General features: G+C 41.5%; 1 protein-coding gene across 1 annotated transcript in view; it reads right to left on the minus strand.

The window, feature by feature from the left end:
• LOC138353353 (WAP four-disulfide core domain protein 2-like) overlaps positions 1 to 2907 on the minus strand; it is a 164747-nt gene extending 161840 nt beyond the window's left edge. The window contains exon 1 of the mRNA XM_069306350.1: positions 2307 to 2907. Coding sequence (XP_069162451.1) covers positions 2307 to 2345 — 39 coding nt within the window. The 5' untranslated portion in view covers positions 2346 to 2907. The remainder of the gene's footprint in view (positions 1 to 2306) is intronic.
• Positions 2908 to 13204: the final 10297 nt, after the last annotated feature.

Genomic DNA, 13204 nt, shown 5'->3' on the forward strand with positions numbered 1-13204 from the left:
ATATATATATATATATATATATATATATATATATATATATGTCGTACGTAGTAGCCAGAACGCACTTCTCAGCCTACTATGCAAGGCCCGATTTGCCTAATAAGCCAAGTTTTCCTGAATTAATATATTTTCTCTAATTTTTTTCTTATGAAATGATAAAGCTACCCATTCCATTATGTATGAGGTCAATTTTTTTATTGTAATTAAAATTAACGTAGATATATGATCGAACCTAACCAACCCTACCTAACCTAACCTAACCTATCTTCATAGGTTAGGTTAGGTTAGGTAGCGGAAAAAGTTAGGTTAGGTTAGGTTAGGTTGTCGAAAAAACATTAATTCATGAAAACTTGGCTTATTAGGCAAATCGGGCCTTGCATAGTAGGCTGAGAAGTGCGTTCTGGCTACTAGGTACGACATATATATATATATATATATATATATATATATATATATATATATATATATATATATATATATATATATATATATATATATATATAATCTTTCATTATTCTTTCTTCTTTTTGATAAGGAGGTCGGTAGTCTTCTTGTTTTTGTAGAATATGATATTTTTTAGTTAGGAATAATGCTTTTTACTCCTTTACGGATTATTTCATTCATTATTCTTTCTACTTTTTTTATGTTCACTGTGCATGGTTGATTTGTAATATAATTTTATTGGAGGTGTTGTGGTTTCTGTTCTAGGCTCTGGATTATACCATCGGTTCAAGTGACTTTTTATAGCAGCGTTTATTTCCGTGTTGCTTTATCCGTTGTTCACCAATACCTGTGTTGTTCTTTCAAACTCTTTACTCGCGCTGCTCCATTCGGAGCAGTGGGTAAGCGCTCGACGAATATAGGCATTGAGAACACTGGCTTTGTATTTTTGGGGGCACTCACTTCTACCGTTCAGGCATAATCCTATGTTGGTAGGCTTAGTATATACGTTGGTGCTTAAAGAGTAACAAAAACAGGAACCTCTTTAAGTACCAGCGTATATACTTAGCCTACCAACATAGGATTATGCCTGAACGGTAAAAGTGAGTGCCCCCAAAGATACAAAGTTAGTGTTTTCAATGCTTATATTCGTCGAGCGCTTACCCACTGCTCCGAATGGAGCAGCGCGAGTAAAGAGTTTGAAAGAACAACACAGGTGTTGGTGAACAACGGATATAGCAACACGGAAATAAACGCTGCTATAAGAAGACACTTGAACCGATGGTATAATCCTAAACCTAGAACAGAAACCACAATACCTCCAATAAAATTATATTACAAATCAACCATGCACAGTGAACATAAAAAAAAGAATACTGAAAGAAATAATCCGTTAAGGAGTAAAAAGTATTACTCCTAACTAAAAAATAGACCTGATCATATTCTACAAAACCAAGATTGCCGACCTCCTTATCAAAAACAGCCCGAAGTCGACGGAGAATCCTTTACAGCAGTCAGACGTTGTATACATGTACACTTACCCCCACGAAGGATGTAACCTTCAATCTAAGTACATAGGTATGACTTCGACCAAGCTGACGAGGCATTTGACATGTCATCTTCAATCCGGAGCCGGCAGAAATCACATGAAACAAGCCCATGACATCACCCTAACAAGAGAAATGTTGAACAAAAATACCTATATAATAGACAAAACTCGAGATGTCAAAAGATTACAAATTCTTGAAGCAATCCACATAAAAGTAGAACAACCTACCATAAATACTCAAATTATGGCACTATTTACTCTACCCACCATGAGAGTAAGAACAAGACCGGAACGTCATGATGCCAACAGAGAAGACACTGCTCGACAAACAGCGCTCACTACGCTTGATTAATCTTTATATATATATATATATATATATATATATATATATATATATATATATATATATATATATATATATATATATATATATATATATATATATATATGTGTGTGTGTGTGTGTATATCACGAAAATAAACACGTGATTAAGAATATGACAATGTCAGACCACGGAGGAAAAATGAAACAGGAAATTTCCTTAAGTACTTTCGTATATTAAATACATCTTCAGAAGGTGGAGGTGGACCTTCTGAAGATGTATTTAATATACGAAAGTACTTAAGGAAATTTCCTGTTTCATTTTTCCTCCGTGGTCTGACATTGTCATATATATATATATATATATATATATATATATATATATATATATATATATATATATATATATATATATATATATATATATATATATATATATATATACATAACTGCTTGCTTGTTGTAATAGGAAAAATTTACTAAAGCCTTCACTCACCCCAAACAACACAACTGTCAACTGCAGCAGCTTCATCATGGCTTCTGTTACAGTGGTGGACACGACTGCTGGGGTGGTGGAGGTGGACACGACTGCTGGGGTGGTGGAGGTGGACACGACTGGTGGGGTGGTGGAGGTGGACACGACTGCTGGGGTGGTGGAGGTGGACACGACTGCTGGGGTGGTGGAGGTGGACACGACTGCTGGGGTGGTGGAGGTGGACACGACTGCTGGGGTGGTGGAGGTGGACACGACTGCTGGGGTGGTGGAGGTGGACACGACTGCTGGGGTGGTGGAGGTGGACACGACTGCTGGGGTGGTGGCGGTGGAGACGACTGCTGGGGTGGTGGAGGTGGAGACGACTGCTGTGGTGGTGGAGGTGGACAGGACTGCTGGGGTGGTCGAGGTGGACACGACTGCTGGGGTGGTGGAGGTGGACACGACTGCTGGGGTGGTGGAGGTGGAGACGACTGCTGGGGTGGTGGAGGTGGACACGAATGCTGGGGTGGTGGAGGTGGACACGACTGCTGGGGTGGTGGAGGTGGACACGACTGTTGGGGTGGTGGAGGTGGACACGACTGCTGGGGTGGTGGAGGTGGACACGACTGCTGGGGTGGTGGAGGTGGACACGACTGCTGGGGTGGTAGTGGTGGACACGACTGCTGGGGTGGTGGAGGTGGACACGACTGCTGGGGTGGTGGAAGTGGACACGACTGCTGGGGTGGTGGAGGTGGACACGACTGCTGGGGTGGTGGAGGTGGACACGACTGACCAGAGGCGGGAGTGCGGCAAATCTGGTGTTGGAAGACATATATTGTTGCCCCCCCCTCTTCAACAAACCAGTACAGCCCTCCCCGACTCCCCCCACCCACTACGCCCCCCCCCCTTCAACAAACCAGTACAGCCCTCCCCGACTCCCCCCCCTCCCCCGACTTTCCAAGGTGACCTCTGACAACAGTTAGAGTTTCCCTGAACGGTGTTGTATATTAACCTGAGAGTGCTTACCTTACCTAATGATGCTTACCTCACAGTGTTTACCTAACAGTATCTAAGGTAAGTGTTTCTCTTACCCCAACGTTCTTACCTAACAGTGTCTAAGATAATTGTCTAAATTACCTCACAGTGCTTACCTAGCAGTATCTAGGGGAAGTGTTTATCTTAAATCAACGTGTTTTGCCTAACAGTGTCTACGGTGTTTATCTTACCTAACAGTATCTACAGTGTTTATCTTACCTGACAGTATCTACAGTGTTTATCTTACCTAACAGTGCCTACGGTGTTTATCTTACCTAACAGTGCCTACGGTGTTTATCTTACCTAACAGTGCCTACGGTGTTTATCTTACCTAACGGTATCTACGGTGTTTATTTTACCTAACAGTGCCTACAGTGTTTATCTTACCCTAACAGTGCCTACGGTGTTTATCTTACCTAACAGTGTCTACGGTGTTTATCTTACCTAACAGTACCTACGGTGTGTATCTTACCTAACAGTGCCTACGGTGTTTATCTTACCTCCTCACAGTGCTTAAATAACAGTGTTGTTATTAAGTTCTCACCTAGTAGTGCTTACAGGGGTTGAGCTTCGGCTCTTTGATCCAGCCTCTCAATTGTCAATCAACTGTTGTACAGATTCCTGAAACTATTGGGCTCTATCATATCTACAGTTTAAACTGTGTAAGGAGTCAGCCTCCACCACGTTACTGCCTAATGCATTCCATCTGCATACTACTCTTACACTGAAAATGTTCTTTCTAATGTCTCTGTGGATCATTTGGGTACTCAGTTTCCACCTGTGTTCCCTTGTTCGTGTACCTCCCGTGTTAAATAATCTGTCTGTATCTACCCTGTCAATTCCCCTAGTAACTTTCTACATTGTTATCATGTCTCTCCGAACTCTGCTGTCTTCGAGCGACGTGCGGTGCAATTCACGCAGCCTTTCCTCGTAACTCATACCTCTTAGTTTCGGAACTAATCTAGTGACATACCTTTGAACCTTCTCCAGCTTCGTTTTGTGCTTGAGAAGATATGGACTCAATCCTTAAACAACATATTCCAGGATTGGCCTTACATATGTATTATACAAGGATACAAGCATCTAAATGATTCCTTACACAAGTTTTTAATTGGCGGTTCTGATGTTAGGCAGCCTCGCATAAGCTGCTGATGGTATACTCCTGATGATGGATTCAGGAGACATCTTCGCCGTGATATCTACTCCTAGCACTTTCTCTCTGTCCGTTTCATGCAGGACTTTGTTCCCATTCGGTATCCAATGTCTGCCCGCCTGTTCCCTACACCTAGTTTCATTACCTTACATTTAGTTGGGTTGAAAATAAGTAGCCTTTTGTTGGACCATTCCTGCAGTGAGCTCTAGGTCATCTTGCAACGTCTTGCTATCTTCCTTGGTCGTAATCTTCCTCAAAATGTTAGCATCAACAGCCAACATTGAGAGGAACTTAATGTTCCCCGTTTCCCCTAGTGCTGGGGTCTCCAAACTTTTCAATGTAAGGGCCACATTATATATTTCCCATATTTATGCGGGCCGGAGGAATAAAAAATGAATTCCTTCAGAACAGCAACACTGTCTCTACATATTATGCATAAAGCTTTATCATTTGCTATCACAAAAAAGTACTTTATCTTCCATTCGTCATTGAACCGACGGCACTCACTGTCCACTTTTCTTTTCTTTATCTTTTCCATATCTGAAAACATAAGGGTAAAATAAATGAAATAAATTCTACAGGAAAAAACAGCTTGTATGTGGTGTTAAAAAGCATAGCCTATTATTATAAAGTGGTAAATATTATGGCAACAGCTTTCGTTGATAAACTTAATGGTTACCATTTTAACTATTTTAAACATGCAATATTTTTGGCTACAATAGTATTATTGCTATTTTGTATAACTAAGATAAAGGCATTGTCAAAGTACAGAGAAAAGAATATTGTACAGTGTTTGTGCTCCCTGAAACGGAAGCAGCGAAGCCCCACTCGCCCTCCATCCCCACAATATGCAGTTATACACAACTGATTGGTTGTAATGCACAACACATACCTACCAGTATTAGTATCTGTGCGTCACACTATCGAGAGAGAGGAAAACTGACTCGGGTTGAGCGCCACCAGTCAGCAGCCCCAGCTTTGAATAATTCTGCGATGCCATTCGTACGATAATTATTTTTTCAAGGCCACCACACAGGGATTTGTTTGGAGGGCCGGATGAAATTATGTGGCGGGCCGGATGTGGCCCGCGGGCCATAGTTTGGAGACCCCTGCTCTAACAGATCATTTACATACATCAGCACCAGGAAAGGTCCAAGATTGGCATCACCAGTGGAGTACCATAGGCTATATATGAAGGATATATTTATATTCTGTAGATATAAATATATCCATAGGCTATATATATATATATATGAAGGCTATATATATGAAGGATATATATAAATCCTGAGGATATAAATGTAACCGTATAAACTATATATGTCCCACAGAGCAGCCTGTGAGTCTCCAATGGTGACGCCTCGCCAGTCTGAGACCTCACCCTCAGTGTGGCTGGGTGTCCCTTATTGTCTACACATGGTCTATAGTAAGTGCCTATATTATCTAACATTGACTATAGTAAGTGCTTATATTATCTAACATTGACTATAGTAAGTGGTTATATCATCTAACATTGACTATAGTAAGTGCTTATATTACCTAACATTGTCTATAGTAAGTGGTTATATTACCTATCAGTGCAGGATGGCCTCATAGTGCCTGAAGGCTGGCCTCATAGTGCCTGCAGGCTGACCTCATAGTGCCTGCAGGCTGACCTCATAATCCCGCAAGTCTGACCCCATAGTGCTTGCAGGCTGACCTAATAGTGCCTGCAGGCTGGCCTCATAGTGCCTGCAGGCTGACCTCATAGGGCCTGAAGGCTGACCTCATAGGGCCTGAAGGCTGACCTCATAGGGCCTGAAGGCTGACCTCATAGTGCCTGAAGGCTAACCTCATAGTGCCTACAGGCTGACCTCATAGTGCCTGAAGGCTGACCTCATAGCTGTACAACAGTAAACCATCATAGGGCAGTTCCATTTAGGAGATATAACTTGAAGAAACGCATACTTACATCTTCTCAACATATTATAACATTTAGGAACTGTTAATTAAGGTAAATTAAAAACTTTTCTCAAGCACTATTCTCGATACCAAACAGCCTATCCGATAGTTTAAGCTCACCGTTGGAAGATGAGGGAGTAGGGAGGCACTTATTTACTATGATATTTTCTAAGAAAATGAAGACGTAGCTACAAGGAATTTCACTAAAGCAGAGATAAAATAAGAAACGAAGGGTTTAAGATCAGGACTGAGGAAGAAGACTGGACATCATCGACGCGTGGTATCCTTGTATGCATGTAACCAACAACCACAAAAACACTGAAAAAGTTTCCGCATACTTAGATCACTGTTTTTGTGATTGTTGGTGCATGTTGCATGCAAGCATATATATATATATATATATATATATATATATATATATATATATATATATATATATATATATATATATATATATATATATATATATATATATATATATATATATATTGGTGTATACTGGCAGCAGGTTTTCTTTCAAACATGTTTCATTGAATATGACCGCATATTCTGTATTTATTATTTTCTGGTTTAGGGCTTCTATCCCTCTAACTATTTTCTTAGCATCAGGGCTTAATTGAAATAGGAGTTCTCCAAAACTCATTTTCGTACTTTTAAGGTGAAGAAAAGAAGTGATTTACTATAGAGTGTATTACACTTATTTGTATAATTTGCACGACGTTTCGAACCTCCGTGGTTCATTCTCAAGTGAACAGATCTTACAATACTAGTTGATTTTATACCCGCATTAGGTCAGGTGATAATACAATGAAGGTGAAAACATGGGGGGATACATAAGGGATAAACATAGGGGCTGCAGAAGGCTTATTGGCCCATACGAGGCATCTCCTATCTAAACACAAAGATTAATCCAGTGTAATTGGCCTGTTATGTTGGACATTGTCTTCTGTGTTGGCATCAATATGTTCTTGTCTTGTCCTTACTCTCATGGTGGGTAGAGTACTCTACCCAGTCGCTTCGCCAGTCTGTACGTGGGTGTGGGTATATATATATATATATATATATATATATATATATATATATATATATATATATATATATATATATATATATATATATATATATATATATATATATATATATATATATATATATTATTAAATATGACCAAAAAAGTAAGATTAATAATTCTAACACGAATTTTCTCAATCTTTCGTACATTACGCTTCACTGTTGGAGGTAAATCAAAAATCACTTCTCCAAAATTCATTTTTATTTCTAGTCTGACGCGACACGGGCGCGTTTCGTAAAACTTATTACATTTTCAAAGACTTCACAAATACACAACTGATTAGAACTTACGTATCTCTGATTTTATATCTACATTTGAGTGAGGTGGGAGGGGTGATGTGGCATTAACACAAGACAGAACAAGAGGGGATATTAATAGGGTATTAAAAGTATCAACACAAGACAGAACAGAAACAATGGGTATTGAATAGAAGTGTTTGTAGAAAGCCTATTGGTCCATATTTCTTGATGCTTCTATATTGGAGCGGAGTCTTGAGGTGGGTAGAATATAGTTGTGCAATAATTGGCTGTTGATTGCTGGTGTTGACTTCTTGATGTGTAGTGCCTCGCAAACGTCAAGCCGCCTGCTATCGCTGTATCTATCGATGATTTCTGTGTTGTTTACTAGGATTTCTCTGGCGATGGTTTGGTTATGGGAAGAGATTATATGTTCCTTAATGGAGCCCTGTTGCTTATGCATCGTTAAACGCCTAGAAAGAGATGTTGTTGTCTTGCCTATATACTGGGTTTTTTGGAGCTTACAGTCCCCAAGTGGGCATTTGAAGGCATAGACGACGTTAGTCTCTTTTAAAGCGTTCTGTTTTGTGTCTGGAGAGTTTCTCATGAGTAGGCTGGCCGTTTTTCTGGTTTTATAGTAAATCGTCAGTTGTATCCTCTGATTTTTGTCTGTAGGGATAACGTTTCTATTAACAATATCTTTCAGGACCCTCTCCTCCGTTTTATGAGCTGTGGAAAAGAAGTTCCTGTAAAATAGTCTAATAGGGGGTATAGGTGTTGTGTTAGTTGTCTCTTCAGAGGTTGCATGGCTTTTCACTTTCCTTCTTATGATGTCTTCGATGAAACCATTGGAGAAGCCGTTATTGACTAGGACCTGCCTTACCCTACAGAGTTCTTCGTCGACTTGCTTCCATTCTGAGCTGTGGCTGAGAGCACGGTCGACGTATGCGTTAACAACACTCCTCTTGTACCTGTCAGGGCAGTCGCTGTTGGCATTTAGGCACATTCCTATGTTTGTTTCCTTAGTGTAGACTGCAGTGTGGAAACCTCCGCCCTTTTCCATGACTGTTACATCTAGAAAAGGCAGCTTCCCATCCTTTTCCGTCTCGTAAGTGAAACGCAGCACGGAACTCTGCTCAAATGCCTCCTTCAGCTCCTGCAGATGTCTGACATCAGGTACCTGTGTAAAAATGTCGTCAACATACCTGCAGTATATGGCCGGTTTCAAGTTCATGTCGACTAAGACTTTTTGCTCGATGGTACCCATGTAGAAGTTTGCAAACAGGACACCTAGGGGAGAACCCATGGCGACCCCATCTACTTGCTTATACATGTGCCCATCCGGGCTCAAGAAGGGTGCCTCTTTAGTACAAGCTTGGAGTAGTTTCCTCAGAATACTTTCTGGCATGTCAAGAGGAGTACAGGCTGGATCACGATACACTCTGTCGGCTATCATTCCGATTGTCTCGTCCACAGGTACGTTGGTAAACAGCGATTCTACGTCCAACGAGGCTCTTATCCCTGTGGCCCGTGTGCCCCGCAGTAAGTCCACAAATTCCTTTGGAGACTTCAGGCTGAAGGCGCAAGGAACATAAGGAGTCAGCAGGCCGTTGAGTCGCTTTGCCAGTCTGTACGTGGGTGTGGGTATCTGGCTAATGATTGGCCGAAGTGGGTTTCCAGGCTTGTGCGTCTTGACATTTCCATACGCATATCCAGGTTTATATTCCCCAATGATCTTTGGCAGGTGGAGTCCGGATTTCTTGGCGTTCACAGTTTCGATCAGTTTGTTGACCTTTGCTTTTAATTCGGCTGTAGTGTCCTTCGTTACCCTTTGGAACTTAGTTTGGTCAGAGAGTATGATGTTCATTTTCGCCAGATATTCGTCTTTTTTAAGAATGACATATATTAGCGACTTGTCACCTCTCCTGACAACTATCTCCTTGTTCTCACGAAGGCTTTTAGCTGCCGCTTTAAGCTCGGGGGACAGTATGGTGCTTCTGTAGTTGCCTCGATTCTTTCCTCCTTCTGCAATAAGTTCTGCTTGTAAGGTATCTTTGGTAGTGACCTTCTTTTGTGTCTCGAGGTCGAATATGTCGTCCAACAGAATTTCCAACTCTACTTTCCGGGCCATTTCACTCGGTCTGGACATAACATGACAGTTTATGCCCAGATTTAGGAGAGTGACTTGGTCCTCAGTGAGGTTAATTCCTGCAAGGTTCAGGAAGCCATCTCTTGGTCGTGGAATTGCCATAGGTCCTCCATATAATGTTGTTAGTTTCTTGATAATCCTTGTTTCAGTGCTGAGGTGATGTTGGTCTGTGAGGATGTCGAGGTGTTGTTCAATGCGGGTACGGATACTATGGTCGATGTTGCTATTTCTCCACTCGTTTGTAGCATGAAGTAGTTGCGTTTTGTTGTCTTTGATTTCATTCTCTGCCTTGTATATCTGATCACGAATCAGATCCTGGCGATATTTTATCGTGAAGGCTTGATTCCTTGCTGCTGGGTCGTGCACTTTAATATTAGTATATTTTGGTAGCAGTCTTTCCTGTAGACATATATTATTAAATATGACCGAAAAAGTAAGATTAATAATTCTAACACGAATTTTCTCAATCTTTCGTACATTACGCTTCACTGTTGGAGGTAAATCAAAAATCACTTCTCCAAAATTCATTTTTATTTCTAGTCTGATGCGACACGGGCGCGTTTCGTAAAACTTATTACATTTTCAAAGACTTCACAAATACACAACTGATTAGAACTTACGTATCTCTGATTTTATATCTACATTTGAGTGAGGTGGGAGGGGTGATGTGGCATTAACACAAGACAGAACAAGAGGGGATATTAATAGGGTATTAAAAGTATCAACACAAGACAGAACAGAAACAATGGGTATTGAATAGAAGTGTTTGTAGAAAGCCTATTGGTCCATATTTCTTGATGCTTCTATATTGGAGCGGAGTCTTGAGGTGGGTAGAATATAGTTGTGCAATAATTGGCTGTTGATTGCTGGTGTTGACTTCTTGATGTGTAGTGCCTCGCAAACGTCAAGCCGCCTGCTATTTCTCTACGAGTGGAGAAATAGCAACATCGACCATAGTATCCGTACCCGCATTGAACAACACCTCGACATCCTCACAGACCAACATCACCTCAGCACTGAAACAAGGATTATCAAGAAACTAACAACATTATATGGAGGACCTATGGCAATTCCACGACCAAGAGATGGCTTCCTGAACCTTGCAGGAATTAACCTCACTGAGGACCAAGTCACTCTCCTAAATCTGGGCATAAACTGTCATGTTATGTCCAGACCGAGTGAAATGGCCCGGAAAGTAGAGTTGGAAATTCTGTTGGACGACATATTCGACCTCGAGACACAAAAGAAGGTCACTACCAAAGATACCTTACAAGCAGAACTTATTGCAGAAGGAGGAAAGAATCGAGGCAACTACAGAAGCACCATACTGTCCCCCGAGCTTAAAGCGGCAGCTAAAAGCCTTCATGAGAACAAGGAGATAGTTGTCAGGAGAGGTGACAAGTCGCCAATATATGTCATTCTTAAAAAAGACGAATATCTGGCGAAAATGAACATCATACTCTCTGACCAAACTAAGTTCCAAAGGGTAACGAAGGACACTACAGCCGAATTAAAAGCAAAGGTCAACAAACTGATCGAAACTGTGAACGCCAAGAAATCCGGACTCCACCTGCCAAAGATCATTGGGGAATATAAACCTGGATATGCGTATGGAAATGTCAAGACGCACAAGCCTGGAAACCCACTTCGGCCAATCATTAGCCAGATACCCACACCCACGTACAGACTGGCGAAGCGACTCAACGGCCTGCTGACTCCTTATGTTCCTTGCGCCTTCAGCCTGAAGTCTCCAAAGGAATTTGTGGACTTACTGCGGGGCACACGGGCCACAGGGATAAGAGCCTCGTTGGACGTAGAATCGCTGTTTACCAACGTACCTGTGGACGAGACAATCGGAATGATAGCCGACAGAGTGTATCGTGATCCAGCCTGTACTCCTCTTGACATGCCAGAAAGTATTCTGAGGAAACTACTCCAAGCTTGTACTAAAGAGGCACCCTTCTTGAGCCCGGATGGGCACATGTATAAGCAAGTAGATGGGGTCGCCATGGGTTCTCCCCTAGGTGTCCTGTTTGCAAACTTCTACATGGGTACCATCGAGCAAAAAGTCTTAGTCGACATGAACTTGAAACCGGCCATATACTGCAGGTATGTTGACGACATTTTTACACAGGTACCTGATGTCAGACATCTGCAGGAGCTGAAGGAGGCATTTGAGCAGAGTTCTGTGCTGCGTTTCACTTACGAGACGGAAAAGGATGGGAAGCTGCCTTTTCTAGATGTAACAGTCATGGAAAAGGGCGGAGGTTTCCACACTGCAGTCTACACTAAGGAAACAAACATAGGAATGTGCCTAAATGCCAACAGCGACTGCCCTGACAGGTACAAGAGGAGTGTTGTTAACGCATACGTCGACCGTGCTCTCAGCCACAGCTCAGAATGGAAGCAAGTCGACGAAGAACTCTGTAGGGTAAGGCAGGTCCTAGTCAATAACGGCTTCTCCAATGGTTTCATCGAAGACATCATAAGAAGGAAAGTGAAAAGCCATGCAACCTCTGAAGAGACAACTAACACAACACCTATACCCCCTATTAGACTATTTTACAGAAACTTCTTTTCCACAGCTCATAAAACGGAGGAAAGGGTCCTGAAAGATATTGTTAATAGAAACGTTATCCCTACAGACAAAAATCAGAGGATACAACTGACGATTTACTATAAAACCAGAAAAACGGCCAGCCTACTCATGAGAAACTCTCCAGACACAAAACAGAACGCTTTAAAAGAGACTAACGTCGTCTATGCCTTCAAATGCCCACTTGGGGACTGTAAGCTCCAAAAAACCCAGTATATAGGCAAGACAACAACATCTCTTTCTAGGCGTTTAACGATGCATAAGCAACAGGGTTCCATTAAGGAACATATAATCTCTTCCCATAACCAAACCATCGCCAGAGAAATCCTAGTAAACAACACAGAAATCATCGATAGATACAGCGATAGCAGGCGGCTTGACGTTTGCGAGGCACTACACATCAAGAAGTCAACACCAGCAATCAACAGCCAATTATTGCACAACTATATTCTACCCACCTCAAGACTCCGCTCCAATATAGAAGCATCAAGAAATATGGACCAATAGGCTTTCTACAAACACTTCTATTCAATACCCATTGTTTCTGTTCTGTCTTGTGTTGATACTTTTAATACCCTATTAATATCCCCTCTTGTTCTGTCTTGTGTTAATGCCACATCACCCCTCCCACCTCACTCAAATGTAGATATAAAATCAGAGATACATAAGTTCTAATCAGTTGTGTATTTGTGAAGTCTTTGAAAATGTAATAAGTTTTACGAAACGCGCCCGTGTCG

Source organism: Procambarus clarkii, chromosome 57, assembly GCF_040958095.1.
Source record: "Procambarus clarkii isolate CNS0578487 chromosome 57, FALCON_Pclarkii_2.0, whole genome shotgun sequence".
Taxonomy (NCBI): Eukaryota; Metazoa; Arthropoda; class Malacostraca; order Decapoda; family Cambaridae; genus Procambarus; species Procambarus clarkii.